The sequence below is a fragment of the Mustela lutreola genome, chromosome 3 (assembly GCF_030435805.1).
Source record: "Mustela lutreola isolate mMusLut2 chromosome 3, mMusLut2.pri, whole genome shotgun sequence".
Taxonomy (NCBI): domain Eukaryota; kingdom Metazoa; phylum Chordata; class Mammalia; order Carnivora; family Mustelidae; genus Mustela; species Mustela lutreola.
Window position 1 is genome coordinate 203,203,236 of NC_081292.1, and position 15,329 is coordinate 203,218,564.

A 15,329-nucleotide genomic window follows, 5' to 3' on the forward strand; every position below is an offset into this window, starting at 1 on the left:
CGAGATAAGATCTGCATAGTGAGCAATTGCTGAAGCTCATTGCTACATTAGAGATGCTGTGTTTAATATTAAAACTATTCTGAAGAATCAGTATTCGATAAACTTTTCAGAATAGCTGCATGTTAGAAGCCATGGTGAAATGGAGATATTCTAGATCTTCTAATGTCACAAAGTCAATAACCTGGTGTATAGCTTTTTACAGGGATAATGCTCGTGTTGATTACCTGTATCACAATTTATTCAAGCCCTGGTAAGATACCTGAGCTATACTCTTCTTTTAGACTCAAGAAAGTACGTCATTGGCTAAGCCAAAATCAAACTTAATTTTTTTAAGAGCACTAAATTACCTTTAAACATATTGCTATTACTAACAAATTATTTCTCACACCATATCCTATCAGTATTTTTCACATACTGAGAACCATTGAATTAGAATATTCACCTAAAAATATTCTGAGTGGGATGCTTTTCTCTGTGATCAGTGGAAATCCATGTTAAATCGATTCCCATTGGGTGATTCTGAGCAGACGAACATCATGATGACCCCATGAAATGTCTTTACCACTGTCCATTTTTGTTCTCTTGGCCACGATTTGTCTGTTCTGTGGTGTTCCACGGCCATATTGCTAGTGTGTCTGAGACACTCTGAATAGGAATTTGTGAAATATCTGATGTGGTCAGGGGGAAACCTACACCACGCAGACCTGGATGTTCACCCAAAACTAACAGCAGTTAATATTGTCCTAGAAAGACCACACCACCTGAACCAAGTCAGGGACCCACTGACTGACCAGCTCATTCATTCATTCTTTTATTCATGAAAAGAAATAGTTGTTGAGAACCTTCCCTTTTAAAGAGGTACCATCTGTATAGTAATTCTCTTACATTCTCTTTTCCTCAAGTATGTAGCGGTTTCCAGCACTTGCTTAAGCTTCTCTCTTCCCAGTTTATTTGCTCAAGCTGTATATTTTTAACATTTTATTCTTTATTTAATGGTCACCATACTGAAAGAGCAGTCCTAAGCCTCTAGTTAGTAATTAACATAACACACTGGAAGGCTCTTGCTCAATGCCAGTCTTTTATTTGTTCTCAACCTGGAATAATCATAACAGATCAGTTAGGCAAGATGTCTTTTTTTCCTATTTGCCTTGTGTTTCAGGAAACTCAATGAATTCCTAGAAGATATTTACAAACTATCTGAACAAAATTACCCTTTTTTTTTTTTTTTATGAATGCCTAGCTGTCTCAGTCACTACAGCGTGTGCCTCTCAGTCTTGGGGTTGGGAGCTCAAACCCCACAGTGGGCATGGAGCCCACTTTGAAAAAAAAATTGCCATTTTTCTCTTTAGTACACAAAGGTCCTGACTTACTGTATGAGCTATTGAAGTAGGCCCCGATACATACTAGCATTCTAAACTTAAATTTTCTTTCTTTCTTTCCTTTTTTTTTTTTTTAAAGATTTTATTTATTTATTTGACAGCGAGAGAGATCACAAGTAGGCAGAGAGGCAGGCAGAGAGAGAGGAGGAAGCAGGCTCCCTGCTGAGCAGAGAACCTGATGCTGGGCTCGATCCCAGGACCCCGAGATCATGACCTGAGCCGAAGGCAGAGGCTTAACCCACTGAGCCACCCAGGCGCCCCTAAACTTAAATTTTCTTAAAGACTGACATGGTGGCTACAAATTCAAAAAGGTTGAAAATATCTCAAAATACCTTATTTATCTAACATAGGCTTGTTATTGGGAGTTATCTGATTAGCCTGCAGACTACAACTAAACAGATTCCAAGACAGCCTCGCTTGAAGCCTGGTCTCCCAGTAGAATGCATTTTCTCACCAGCCCAGATGAAAAGCTGAGCTTTTGGACATCCCAACAGACTTGAATATATCTTCCCTATAACCTGTCCCTTCCCAAGAAGAATAGAGCATAAGTGATACTCAGCATGTGATTTAATAATTCACCCAAAATCTAAGTATCATGAATGTTTGTGAGTGTTCTCAAAGCATAACGTAAGGAAAAACAGTGATACAGAAGTTAATGATATTTATTATATAACAATTACAAAAAAAACCCCTTTTTAAAAATGTTTTTATCTATATGATCTGGATGTTGTAATCGAAAGTTATTGCAGAAAAGCTACACAGTCATAACACGTTAGGAAATACACAGTAGGGTTGCCTTACAATGGTCTTTTCCAAAATACCTTTTCTGCACTCCTCCAGGCTCTCTTTCGGACAGTAGCAATGATGGTGCCTGACTACGCCATGATTGCTGAAATAGTCCTGTACTCCTGTGGGTTTGTCACAGCCCGGCCACTCTCAGTAAAAATCGTGGCTACCTACCGCCTGTGCTCAGAGCAACTGTCCTCGCAACATCACTATGACTACGGCATGAGAGCCGTGAAGTCCGTGCTCACCGCTGCTGGGAATCTGAAGGTAGACAACTCAAGTTCTTTCTTACTCCAGAATTTTCTGTTCCTAAATCGTAGGACCCTGTGTCTTTACAAAGTTCCAGTAACTGGTTGGTTTCATCAGTTGAAAAAATCCAGCTACTGTACCAAAAAAGAGTTGCTCGTTTGCACATGTGAAAAAGGAAATTTTATGATTTGTAAAAACTTAGACATAATTCTTATTGATTTGAATTCTGCTCTGTAATTTTAAATGTTAAATATAGGTACTACCAAGGAATGAAATTCCTTGCTGCCGAGAAATATTTTGAAGGCTTTCAGTCCATATGAACATGTATAGCTTTAAAGGAAATAATGTATAATTAATAAATATATACAAATGTGCCAAAACATTATCAATTGATATAATTATGTGACTACAGCCCATTGTGGACTAGCAGTTACAGATTTGCAATATAATGCTTGCATCTTAAAATGGTATAAATCTATATGGATGGAAAAACTCCAAATATTTTAAGACTTCTGTAACTTTTCATTGAAGATATTTTTGGAGGTGTGAACTCTGTGTATTAGTTCTTTATGAAGCAAAGCAAGGTAGGCTATAGTTAATAGCAAAGTGGAAAATGTGACCTTGGAGTTTATAAAATTTTTATGTTCATGTTTTATAGAAGAAAGGATTTTAAAATATATTCTACATGATTAAGAACAATGACATGCATTTTTATCTTCTGTAATAAACGGTACTGAGAGTTCTGATACATAGTGGTGATATTCCATTTCACATTAGCCTAGAAAAACTGCATGTCATTGTTTTTTGCAATAAGCCAATGCAACTAGAAGTAACAATTTTTATTAACTTAGCGTGTCAGGATTACACTGTGCTCAGATAATGGGAAAGATAATGCATTGTCTAGTGTATGTTATCACTGACATCTTGACTGTGGAATTGAGCTATTAAAGTTATACAGCAAATGAATCCTGCAAATGAATCCTTTCATTCTTTGTCAAAAGCTAATTTAGAATTGTTGAAAGTGTTGGCTTGAATATTTTGAAGTTTGTTTTTATTATATCAAGGAACAATTTAAACATTTGCTTTAAAATGATAGCTTCTCAAATGACAAAATAGACTTTCGACACCTCATAATTTAGGTGTGGTTAGACTGATCCAAAGACACCCTATTGGCAGGATGACCTTTGGCATTAGGTTCTCTGAACTTGACTGCCGGAACCACTGACTTTGTAAGGATGAATCCAGTTAAGTTGGAACATGGAATTTTTTAGGCAGAAAGATTCTAGAGGGAAGGAGTGGGGGTTCTGGAAAATTAAATGCATGATGGTAGGAGAAACTTTGGAGTGAGGTGTTGAATAAAGTATTGAAGTCAAGAGAAATAACTTGAAATTCATATTTTGTGAACTCTGCACACCTTATTATGGGCCTGAGCAACAGGTTCAGAGTTCAACCAGGTTTTTAGTAAACTTTGGGGTTACCACAAGTGTTTTGGGATTTTTTCAAAACCTAAAATTATTAACAATCCAATTAAATGAAAATAAATGAGAAAAGTTTTATGTGGGTTTAAATTGTCTTTGGGGCCTATGTGTGTATACGTGTGTGTGTGTGTGTGTTTGTGTGTGTGTGTGTGTGAACATGTAGGGGGTGTACTTAGCTGATGGCAGTATCATCATGAGTATATTTTCTTTTAGCTGAAATACCCAAATGAAAATGAAGAAATTTTGCTGCTTAGATCTATTATTGATGTAAATCTGCCAAAATTTTTGTCCCATGATTTACCACTCTTTGAGGTAAGGATATTTGTCATTTTGGTGTATCAGAATTTTTATAATAATGTATTTATCAAATGTCCAAGTTTGCAAGTCCTTATGAGAAACTTCTACAGAAAATAATGCTATGGCACAGAGAAACATAGATCATTCCATGTTTTACTCGAAGTGTGTTTAGTTCTGTTGTTTTAGGTGACTTTCAAGAAGCTGGGATTTTTAAATTGTACTTTTTTAAAACTGTGCAATGTAAATAAGCACACAAAAGTTACAAAGTCTGCTTGCTGATAAATTGCACTAGAATGTAGGCTCCTTGAAGGAAAATAACGGGTCTAACCCACCACTGAACCCTTTGCACAGAAAAGGTACTTGACAAATGTTTGTAAAATTAAAAATTGAAGAAATTTATTAAAAAGCTTAATTTCTTGGGACACCTGAGTGGCTCGGTTGGGTAAGCATCCGCCTTCAGCTCAGGTCACGATCCCAGGGTCCCAGGAGGGAAGCCATGTATCTGACTTCTTGCTCAGTGGGGAGTCTGTTTCTCCCTCTGCCTGCAGCTCCCCCTGCTTGTACTTTCTCTCGTTCTCTGATAAATAAATCAAATCTTTAAAAAAAATTAAGTAATAAAAAGCCCAATTTCTTTAAAAGAATGTACTGGCTTTTATGAAATTGATATTTTTCAGGATGATCTAAAGGGAGAACTAAGTTTAATAATATGGTGTGCTGGTATCTCTCTGATTTCTGCCTCCGTCATTACATGGCCTTCCCTGGGTGTATTTGTGTTTGAATCTTCTTCTCCTTTCTGTTATAAAGACATCAGTCATTGGACTTAAGGCCCAGTATAACCTTTTCTTAATTTATCTGATTATATCTGCAAAGATCCTATTTCCAAATGAGGTTACGTTTTGAGGTTTTAAATGGGCATGAATCTTTGAAGGGCACTAAGCTGATTAGCCACCACAATGATTAAAATACCTTTGAAATAATTTTTGTATGTTCATTGTTTTAACAAATCCAGGCATTCTTTTTTATCTTTTCTCTACTAAATTGTCTTTGTGCCTTTGTTGAGAATGAATTGTTCAAATGTGTGGGGGTCTCCTTCTGGGCTCCCCATTGTGTTCCATTGTTATATTTATCTATCATTATACTACTATGAAACTGTCTTTATAATAAGCCTTGAAATTAGATCATAGTTGTCTAACTTTTTAATTTAGAAGTATTGTAAAACTGTAAAATTTCTAGAAGAAAACGGGAGACAGCTCTTGTGACTTTGGGATACGCAAAAATTTCTTAAACACAGCACCAAAAGCACAACACATAAAGCAATAAATCAATAAAATAGGTTCTTCAAAATTTAAAAAGTTTGCTCTTTGAAAGGCACTGGTTAGAGGATGAAAGACAAGTTGCAAACTAGGAAAAATATTTGCAAATTTAGATTTATGATGAAGGACTCGTATACAGAATATTTAAAGAACGGTCAAAACTTACCATTAGGAAAAAAAAAACATTAAAAATAGACAAAAGATTTGAAGAGGGACTTCACTAAAAGACATACACATAAAGCAAATAAGCACATGCAAAACATTAGTCATCAGGAAATGCACATTGAAGAAGCCGCAGTAAGACAGTGTGACGTACCTATTAGTGTGGGTAAAATTAAAAAGACCAACTCAATGTGCAAAAGGAATCCATCAAAATCCTTGAGGAGAACACAGGCAGCAACCTCTTCGACCTCTGCCGCAGCAACATCTTCCTAGGAACAACGCCAAAGGCAAGGGAAGCAAGGGCAAAAATGAACTATTGGGATTTCATCAAGATCAAAAGCTTTTGCACAGCAAAGGAAACAGTTAACAAAATCAAAAGACAACTGACAGAATGGGAGAAGATATTTGCAAACGACATATCAGATAAAGGACTAGTGTCCAGAATCTATAAAGAACTTAGCAAACTCAACACCCAAAGAACAAATAATCCAATCAAGAAATGGGCAGAGGACATGAACAGACATTTCTGCAAAGAAGACATGCAGATGGCCAACAGACACATGAAAAAGTGTTCCATATCACTCGGCATCAGGGAAATACAAATCAAAACCACAATGAGATATCACCTCACACCAGTCAGAATGGCTAAAATAAACAAGTCAGGAAATGACAGATGTTGGCGAGGATGCGGAGAAAGGGAAACCCTCCTACACTGTTGGTGGGAATGCAAGCTGGTGCAACCACTCTGGAAAACAGCATGGAGGTTCCTCAAAATGTTGAAAATAGAACTGCCCTATGACCCAGCAATTGCACTACTGGGTATTTACCCTAAAAATACAAACGTAGTGATCCAAAGGGGCACGTGCACCCGAATGTTTATAGCAGCAATGTCCACAATAGCCAAACTATGGAAAGAATCTAGATGTCCATCAACAGATGAATGGATCAAGAAGATGTGGTATATATACACAATGGAATACTATGCAGCCATCAAAAGAAATGAAATCTTGCCATTTGCGACAACATGGATGAACTAGAGCGTATCATGCTTAGCGAAATAAGTCAAGCAGAGAAAGACAACTATCATATGATCTCCCGGATATGAGGAAGTGGTGATGCAACATGGGGGCTTAAGTGGGTAGGAGAAGAATAAATGAAACAAGATGGGATTGGGAGGGAGACAAACCATAAGTGACTCTTAATCTCACAAAACAAACTGAGGGTTGCTGGGGGGAGGGGGTTTGGGAGAAGGGGGTGGGATTATGGACATTGGGGAGTGTATGTGCCTTGGTGAGTGCTGTGAAGTGTGTAAACCTGGTGATTCACAGACCTGTACCCCTGGGGATAAAAATAAATGTTTATAAAAATAAATAAATAAATAGATAGATAAATAAATAAATAAAAAGACCAACCATAACAAATATTAGAAGTGTTATACACTGCTAGAGTGAATGCACAATAATACAACCACTTTGTAAAGCAGATAGTGTTTTAAATATTAAACACATAACCCCCATATTATCCATGTTTTCCATTCTTCAGTATTCAACCAAGAGAAATGGAAGTAAGTCATTTGTCCACACAAAGAGTTGTATATAGTGTTCATAGCAGTTTTGTTTGCAATGGCCCCAAACTGGAAACAATGAAAGAAAGTAGCCATCAACAAGGGAATGGATTTGAATGTAATCCTTGTATGCAACGAACTATTAAATATGGTGTCACGTGTGGGAATCTCCACATCTTTACGCTGAGTGGAAAGAAGTCACACAGAAAAAAAGTGGTACCTGTAATGGGTAACTTCATCCATATTCACTTCTAGAGAATGCAAATAAAAGTAGCAACAGAAAGCAAATTAGTGGATTCCTGGTGGGGGGGGGACAAAGAGAGAAGGGAGGGAGGGCCGCGAAAGGTGACCAGGTGACTTCTGGGAGACACATGTTGATTATCTTGAGTGACCGGATGACTCCACTTACCCAGTTGTAACACTTTAAATATATAGAGTTCATTGCATGTCAGTCATACTCTATAAAGCTGTTAAAACTACTGTTGAACTATTGAATGGCTCTATTTCCATCAATATTAATCGCGAGGATGGGAAGACTTTCATGATGTGTGTGTGTGTGTGTGTGTGTACGTGTGTGTGTACGTGTGTGTATGTGTGTGCGCGTGTACGTGTGTGTATGTGTGTGTACGTGTGTGTATGTGTGTGTACATGTGTGTACGTGTGTGTGTGTACGTGTGTGTGTGTGTGTACGTGTGTGTGTGTGTAGAGAGAGCGAGGGTATCAGATATGTAATATAAATCCCCAAATCCTCTGTCACCAGGGAATCACCTCAGATTTGTTTCCTGGTGTGAAATTACCAAAACCAGATTACAATGATTTGCTCGCAGCTATCAAAGACAACTGTGAGTCCATGAATTTGCAACTGACCAGATTCTTTTCCGAGAAGATACTTCAAATATATGAAATGATGATTGTGCGTCATGGTTTTATGATTGTCGGGGAACCATTTGGAGGAAAAACCAGTGCATATCGCGTCTTAGCTGGAGCACTAAATGACATCTGTGAAAAGGTGAGTGTGTTATTAATGCACTAATTTATTCATAATCGGCTTTGTGCAAGATAGAGTGTACAGTGATTTACTTTATTAAGATTTTATTTATTTATTTGCCTGTGTTATCCTCAAGGATTTTGATGGATTCCTTTCGCACATTGAGGTCCTTCATCCATTTTGAGTCTATTTTTGTGTGTGGTGTAAGGAAATGGTCCAATTTCATTTTTCTGCATGTGGCTATTTGAAAAAGAGAGAGATCACAAGTAGGCAGAGAGACAGGCAGAGAGAGAGGGGGAAGCAGGCTCCCTGTTGAGCAGAGAGCCCGATGCGGGGCCCGATCCCAGGACCCTGAGACCATGACCTGAGCCTAAGGCAGAGTGTTAATTCACTGAGCCTAACAGGTGCCTCAGAATGTACAGTGATTTTAAAAAATATTTTAATGTCGCAACTTAAAAATCAAAGGGAAAAATGAGTCAAAAGACAATAGTACTAGAAAGATCATATGAAGTAATTACCCTATCTATCATAGGTTTGCATGTCAACTTTCTATTTCTTTTCAAAAATTTTTTTATTTATGAAAGTAACACATGTTGTAGAAAAAAATCTGAAAACATGAAAAGCCTGAAAGCTTTTTTTTCTTACTTTTAAGAGTATTTTTATTTTCTGAATGGTTAGATTTGTAAGGCAAAGTTCTGTGATTGGTTGCTCGTGGTATTGAAGTGCATGTGTGCTTTGTGTTATCTGAGTCACACATGTACACACAAATGCAACAAAAGGTTGCATAAGACTTGGATCGTGAATAATACGATCATTTATTTAAAATTGGCCTACTTTGACATGCTAAAGGAATGAGGCTATTTTTAATTCTGCAACTAATACTGTATTTCTGTCTACTTTTTGTATTTTGAGTAGTTTTCACTTCATATATTTCAGTGTATGTAGCCAAATGGTATTTGTGATCATTATATCTTGATTGTGGAGTCTCACTAGCCTTGCTGCATTTTTGAGACAAAAGTCTTGCCTTCGTGCAACAACTTCCCTGACTCAGATGGCGGAGCTTTCCCATACCTCCCCATGGAGAATGATGCATTGTTATCCCCTTGGTGGGCACAGAGAAGAATGAGAAGACGACAAGCTTGTTTTACTGTCTAGTGTTATTATTCCACATCTTTTCTTGAGTTCGGTTTTTTGTGTCCCAAGCCCTGGGGGTGTGGGCAGAAGGCAGCATTGGGAAGAGTTGCACTTGTTATGTTATATATACAGAAAAAGAAACGATGACAAATAAGAGAGCACAGGGGATTTTAGGGCAGTGAAGCTATTCTGTATGATACTGTAATAATGGATAAGTGCCGTTATGCATTTGACAAAACCTGTAGAATGTACATCACAGGAGCGACCCTTAATGTCAGCCAAGGACTTTAGTTAATAAGAACGTATCAGGGATCCCTGAGCAGTGCAGTCAGTCAAGCGTCTGGCTGTTGGTTTTGGCTCAGGTCATGTTCTCAGAGTCGCGAGGCTGAGGCTGTGTCGGGCTCCCCACTCGCTGGGAGTCTCTGCTGGAGATTCTCCTTTCCCTCTCTCACTCGTGCTCTCTCTCTTTCTCAATAAATAAATAAATCTTTAAAAAGATAATAATGTATCAATATGAGTTGATCATTCATAATGATATACCACCCCACTGCAAGTCTCTAATTATAGGGGAAATGGAGGGGGATCTGGGGGCCAGAGGGAATATATGTGAATCTCTGTACTTTCCACTCAATTTCTCTTTGAACCTAAAGCTACTCTAAGAAAATAACACCTATTAGTTAAAAACATAAAATCTCATGCCCTAAGTGTGTTAACATCTTTTGTATAATTCCCAGCTTTCAAGATTCTGGTCAAAATTGACGACTCATGAATATTACCTTTTTGATTCTGTGAGAATGGAACAGGGTTGCCTATATTTAGATCTTTTCATTTTCTCTCAAAGAAGGTTTGGTAGCAGCAGTCAACCCGTTACAGCCCATAGGCCGTATTTGGTTCCAAACCTATTTTTCTAATGCCAGAGAACTTAGAATAGTGGTAATATTTTTTAAGGTTTATAAAAAACAAAACAAAGAAACAGAAAGAAAGAAAAGAAAGAGAAATGGAGAAGATATGCGACCAACTATATGTAACTCGAAGAGCCTATATATAATATGTACGTACCATTGGACACTTTACAAAAAGAAAAAATTTCCAACTCTTCTTTCGTAGTTTCAGGTTTATAGCTCTTTGCTAATTTGTTGGCAAGTTTGCTAATTTATTTGCAACAATAAATTTGCTAATTTATTACTGAGTATTTCATGAGTTTTAAATACTATCATAAGTGGTATTTGTAAAATTTTATTTTTTTAGTTGTTTAGCCCTGTAGAGAAAATACAACCAGGCTTAATAAACTGACTCTGTCTGCTGGAAATTTGTGAAATGCACTCCTTGCTTCTGGTAGTTTCTTTGCAGAATCTAGGATTTTCAACATATCCAATCATGTTTTTTATGAATAAAGACAATATCCTTCTAAATAAATGTGCTTTTTTTTTTCCATTAAGGGGTTAATGGAGGAGAACAAGGTTCAAATCACTGTGTTAAACCCCAAGTCTGTCACCATGGGTCAGCTGTACGGACAGTTTGATGTGGTGTCGCACGAGTGGTCCGATGGCATCCTGGCTGTCAGTTTCAGAGCGTTCGCTGCTTCCACTGTGAGTACCAGAGCTCTATTGCGCACGTGCAGAAAGACTGTGAGCTCCTTCTGATGAATTTCGTTGTTTTTTCTTTTCCAGTTGTTTCAGACAATATGTCCTTACTTTGGTGTTCTTTACCCAACCGAGGGACTCAGCTGACCATGACTCTTTAGTTGGTGTAATAATAGAAAAACGTCAAAGCTCAGCTTTGCTCTGAGTGGCTCAAGGACCTCAGGCAATGAGTGTAACATAAGAATTGGCTTTCATGGGACGGAGATCTTGCCCGATATCAGGCTTTACTAGTAATTTCAAGGATAAAAGTAATTACAGGACAGATAGAGATGGGAGATCATTGATAGAACTTCTCAGGTTCTTTCTTTTCACAGTGGATGCCCTCTGGCCCAGATTAACACACGACATCTCTACATAATATATGTAGTCGCATTATTTATGCAGAAATAATGACAAGATATCTCCCATTTTATACTCAGTTACATAGCATACATTACATTTTTCAGGACGTTTTGCCCCATTAATAGTCTCAGAAAGGTGAAGGAGCTGACCCAAAACCAGACAGTGGACAAGCAGTAAAGCCAAATGACACATGAGGTCCTCCAGGCCGCAGAGCCCCCATCTCTGGTACCTGGCCGTGTTGCCCAAAGTGAGGGTTAGCAGGCATGGGAAGCCAACAGGACTAGGGAACTTCGGTCTTGAGGTGATCTCTGAGCTATGAGCTCTTCCTTGCTCCCGGAGCCTGGCCAGAGCTGGCTTCTGAGTGTGGGTGTGGAGCAGGCCCAGTCTGCGGCAGGTCCACGGTCCTGCAGACTGAAGCAGTTGGCGACAGGGCCTCGGAAGGTGTTAGGATGGATTCAGACCCCTCACCTCTTCAACCTGAATCCACATTTGCTGAGAGGGAACCAAGGCATCGTCTGTGTGCACAAAAAAGCAGATTTTGTAAGATCTGGAAAGGAGAATTCGCTGTTGCACTCCCCATGAATATCTGGCCATTCCTTGGGCCTCATCGAACATTTGCTGTTGTTCAGGCAATGCGCAAATATTGTCATGTTTATCATCGTGAGACTGAACCTTAGACTGATATCCTGTATCACCACGAAACCATTCAACCAAAGCGGGATATGTGTGTGTGAATTCATTCAGCAGAGGGAAGAAAAAACTTGATTTGGCACCCAAGAGTAGTTAATCTATATGAACATAATACTGCATAGAATCAGATACTTTGAATGAAAACTATCTTCTCTGGCAATTATGTTTTTTTACTCATAATGCTTTCTAAAACATGTTACATATGAGTCCAGAAACATTAGAAAAGATGAGATTTTGAGAAGATGTTATACTTCAGTCTTGTCCATGGCGTATATAGGCTTCTTCAGTGACTCTTCCTATCTCTCTCTCTCCATAAACACACACACACTTTATTCAAAAGATGCCCTTACGTATTTTTTTAAAGATTTATTCATTTATTTATTTGACAGACAGAGATCACAAGTAGGCAGAGAGGCAGGCAGAGAGAGAGGAGGAAGCAGGCTCCCTGCTGAGCAGAGCCCCCCCCACCCCCCCCGTATGGGTCTTGATCCCAGGACCATGGGATCATGACCTGAGCCGAAATCAGAGGTTTTAACCCACTGAGCCACCCAGGTGCCCCTGCCCTTACATTTTTATGGTGAAAATAATTTTAGAAGTTACATTTTTAAATTTTGAAACATTATTGGACTGTTTCCTTATATATCCCTACTAATTTTTGTCCTTTATTCGTCATATGCTTAAACCAGACACCAGATAGGAAATGGTTAATCTTTGATGGACCAGTAGATGCGGTGTGGATTGAGAATATGAACACGGTGCTGGATGATAACAAAAAGCTGTGTCTGATGAGTGGGGAAATCATTCAGATGTCACCACAAATGAATCTTATTTTTGAACCAATGGATTTGGAAGTCGCTTCTCCTGCTACTGTAAGTTCTCAATTTTGACATCTGCTTATAAATTTGAAATGCTATAAGTGATTTTATTGCTTAGTAACCTTGACTTTGAAAGAAAAACATTAGTAGAATTCATTTTAACAATACTCCGATTCTTTAAGAACAGACCTATCTGTTGACCTACCATGACACATCTGAGAGTCAAGGATATTTTCTTCTTTCTTTAAAGCCATGGGTAAAGTCATAAACAAAAATTTAGATCATGAAATTACATAAAATTAAACTTTTTTAAAAAGAATTTTCTGAAGGTTATAAGAAACAGATGTACCAAGTCATATTTCTTACAGAAGCATTACTTTGATGGTAAACAATTATTCTTTTTCCAGGTTTCCAGATGTGGTATGATTTACATGGAACCTCACATGTTAGGTTGGAGACCATTAATGTTGTCTTGGATAAATCTTCTACCTGCTGCAATTGGTTCCATGCAGAAAGAATTTATAGTAGGCTTATTTGACAGAATGGTCCCAGTTTCTGTTGAATTTATTAGAAAGCATGCGAAGGTAAGAGGCATCAGAATTGTAAGACTTGAATAAATGGAAAATCCAAATCAGCCAAATATATTCTTTTGTCTATTGTTAATACCAATGCTCAGATATTAAAATAATTTAATTGGCTTAACTAAAACCTTTTCTGATTAAAGTAGAAAGATTTAACGAGGCATTTTAGGGTTTGAATATATGGATGCTAATCTATTCCCTTCAAGAAAAAAAAAAAATCTTAAAGGTCCACCTAACCACATCTGGGTGAAAATATCCTAAAATGTTCTCTCTCATTTCTCAGCGACTATTATATTTTAGTTTCCATTTTTATAATTTTTTTTTTGTTTTTTGAAGTTCCTAGAATAAAGCTGTCATATTTTATCATTAGCAAAAGGCTGATTTTTAAAAGTAATTCATTTATGACATCTGACAAATGAGGTAGTGGGTAATAATGGAGGAATGCGTTGTTGCTTCAGGCAGGCTAAATGGGGAATCCGCTCTATTTAGCATGAGCGCATCTCCTTGTTTAGAGATGACTGGTGTTGGTTAGAAAAACCTGGGATTCAGGGAGGAAAGTCAGTCCCTGGTAGAAGACTGAAAGAAGTCCAAATCCATTTTTCTTTCTTTCAGTGTATCCAGGGGATTGGTGCAGTGGGGAAGGTACAGTGGGGGAGAAATGACAGCCTGAGTGGGGATCTCCTGCCTCTGAGAGTTGATGGAGCTCCAGCCAGGCTCTTAAACCCTCTCCAGCTGGAAATTGTGGGGAAAATATGCTTAATGTCTGCTCTGGGAGATGTCAACCAAAGGTCTTTTAGGATGACTTTGGCTCTGGAACAAATGCAGGAACACAGGCCTGGTTATTTCTCCTGCTGTTGGAAATAAAATAGAAAAGCTTAAGACACAAGTTTGGCTCAAGGTACAGATAAGGAAGGTGGAATTTAAAATCCTGCCAGTGGGTATTACCTAAAGAGAAAGAAAATTAAGAGAGCAAAGAATAGCATCCTGGGTGCTGCTACAATTTCGGGGGGGAGAGCCTTTTAAGAAGCAAGTAGTTGGTATTACCAGAAACCACTAACATGTCAGGGCAGAGAAGGATTGGCACGTGTCCCTTAGATTTGGCAATTAAGAAGGTCATGGGGACAAGCATGGCCCAAACACTTTCAGGGAAGAGGCAAGGGAGCTCCAGGGCAGTCGGCTGAATATGGGAGCTCCTGGTCACAACAGTGGGGTACGCTGCTCTTTTAAGAAGCTTGGTTGTTAAAAAATTTAAACAACAAGCAAACATGAAATGTGTTGAAAGTTTGAAGTAATCATGTTTCAAAAACGGTTACACTTGTCAAATAAGCTACAGCTTCCCCCCCCCCACCCCTACCCTGGCATTGTCAGAGAATGTAATGAATATCTTTTCAGAAACAAAGGAGAAAACACACTTTCTTAAAAATTTTTACTTATTTACTTGAGAGGGAGAGAGCATGAGAGGGAGAGGGTCAGAGGGAGAAGCAGACTCCCTGTTGAGCAGGGAGACTAATGCGGGACTCGATCCCAGGACTCCAGGATCATGACTGAGCCGAAGGTAGTTGCTTAACCAACGGACCCAGGCACCCCAAGAAAACACACTTTAATACAAGCTTCTAAAATGTCCTCTGCACTTTTGTCCTCTCAAATAAATTCTGAGTTCCTCTTGTTACCATGTAGTAATAAGTGTCTTGTAGTGATAACTATTCATATTTTAGTGTTGGGTCACTAATACTTGGTCCAATCTTTAGAAACTCCTTTGTCATTTCTGCCTGTTTCTACTGGGACAGTGGCTACAGATGAGATCGGCTGCTTCTAATCTTCTGAGTCCATTTCAGAGACTTAACTCTTTTTTTTTTTTTTTTTAAAGACTTTATCTATTTGACAGAGAGAGAGAGATCACAAGTAGGC

At 38.3% G+C, this 15,329-nt stretch overlaps 1 protein-coding gene across 1 annotated transcript in view; it reads left to right on the forward strand.

The window, feature by feature from the left end:
• The window catches only part of DNAH7 (dynein axonemal heavy chain 7), a 263,533-nt gene that overhangs the window by 109,996 nt on the left and 138,208 nt on the right, over positions 1–15,329 (forward strand). The window contains exons 28-33 of the mRNA XM_059168545.1: positions 2,220–2,432; positions 4,106–4,204; positions 7,989–8,237; positions 10,790–10,939; positions 12,712–12,894; positions 13,248–13,424. Of these exons, the coding sequence (XP_059024528.1) occupies positions 2,220–2,432; positions 4,106–4,204; positions 7,989–8,237; positions 10,790–10,939; positions 12,712–12,894; positions 13,248–13,424 (1,071 nt within the window). The remainder of the gene's footprint in view (positions 1–2,219; positions 2,433–4,105; positions 4,205–7,988; positions 8,238–10,789; positions 10,940–12,711; positions 12,895–13,247; positions 13,425–15,329) is intronic.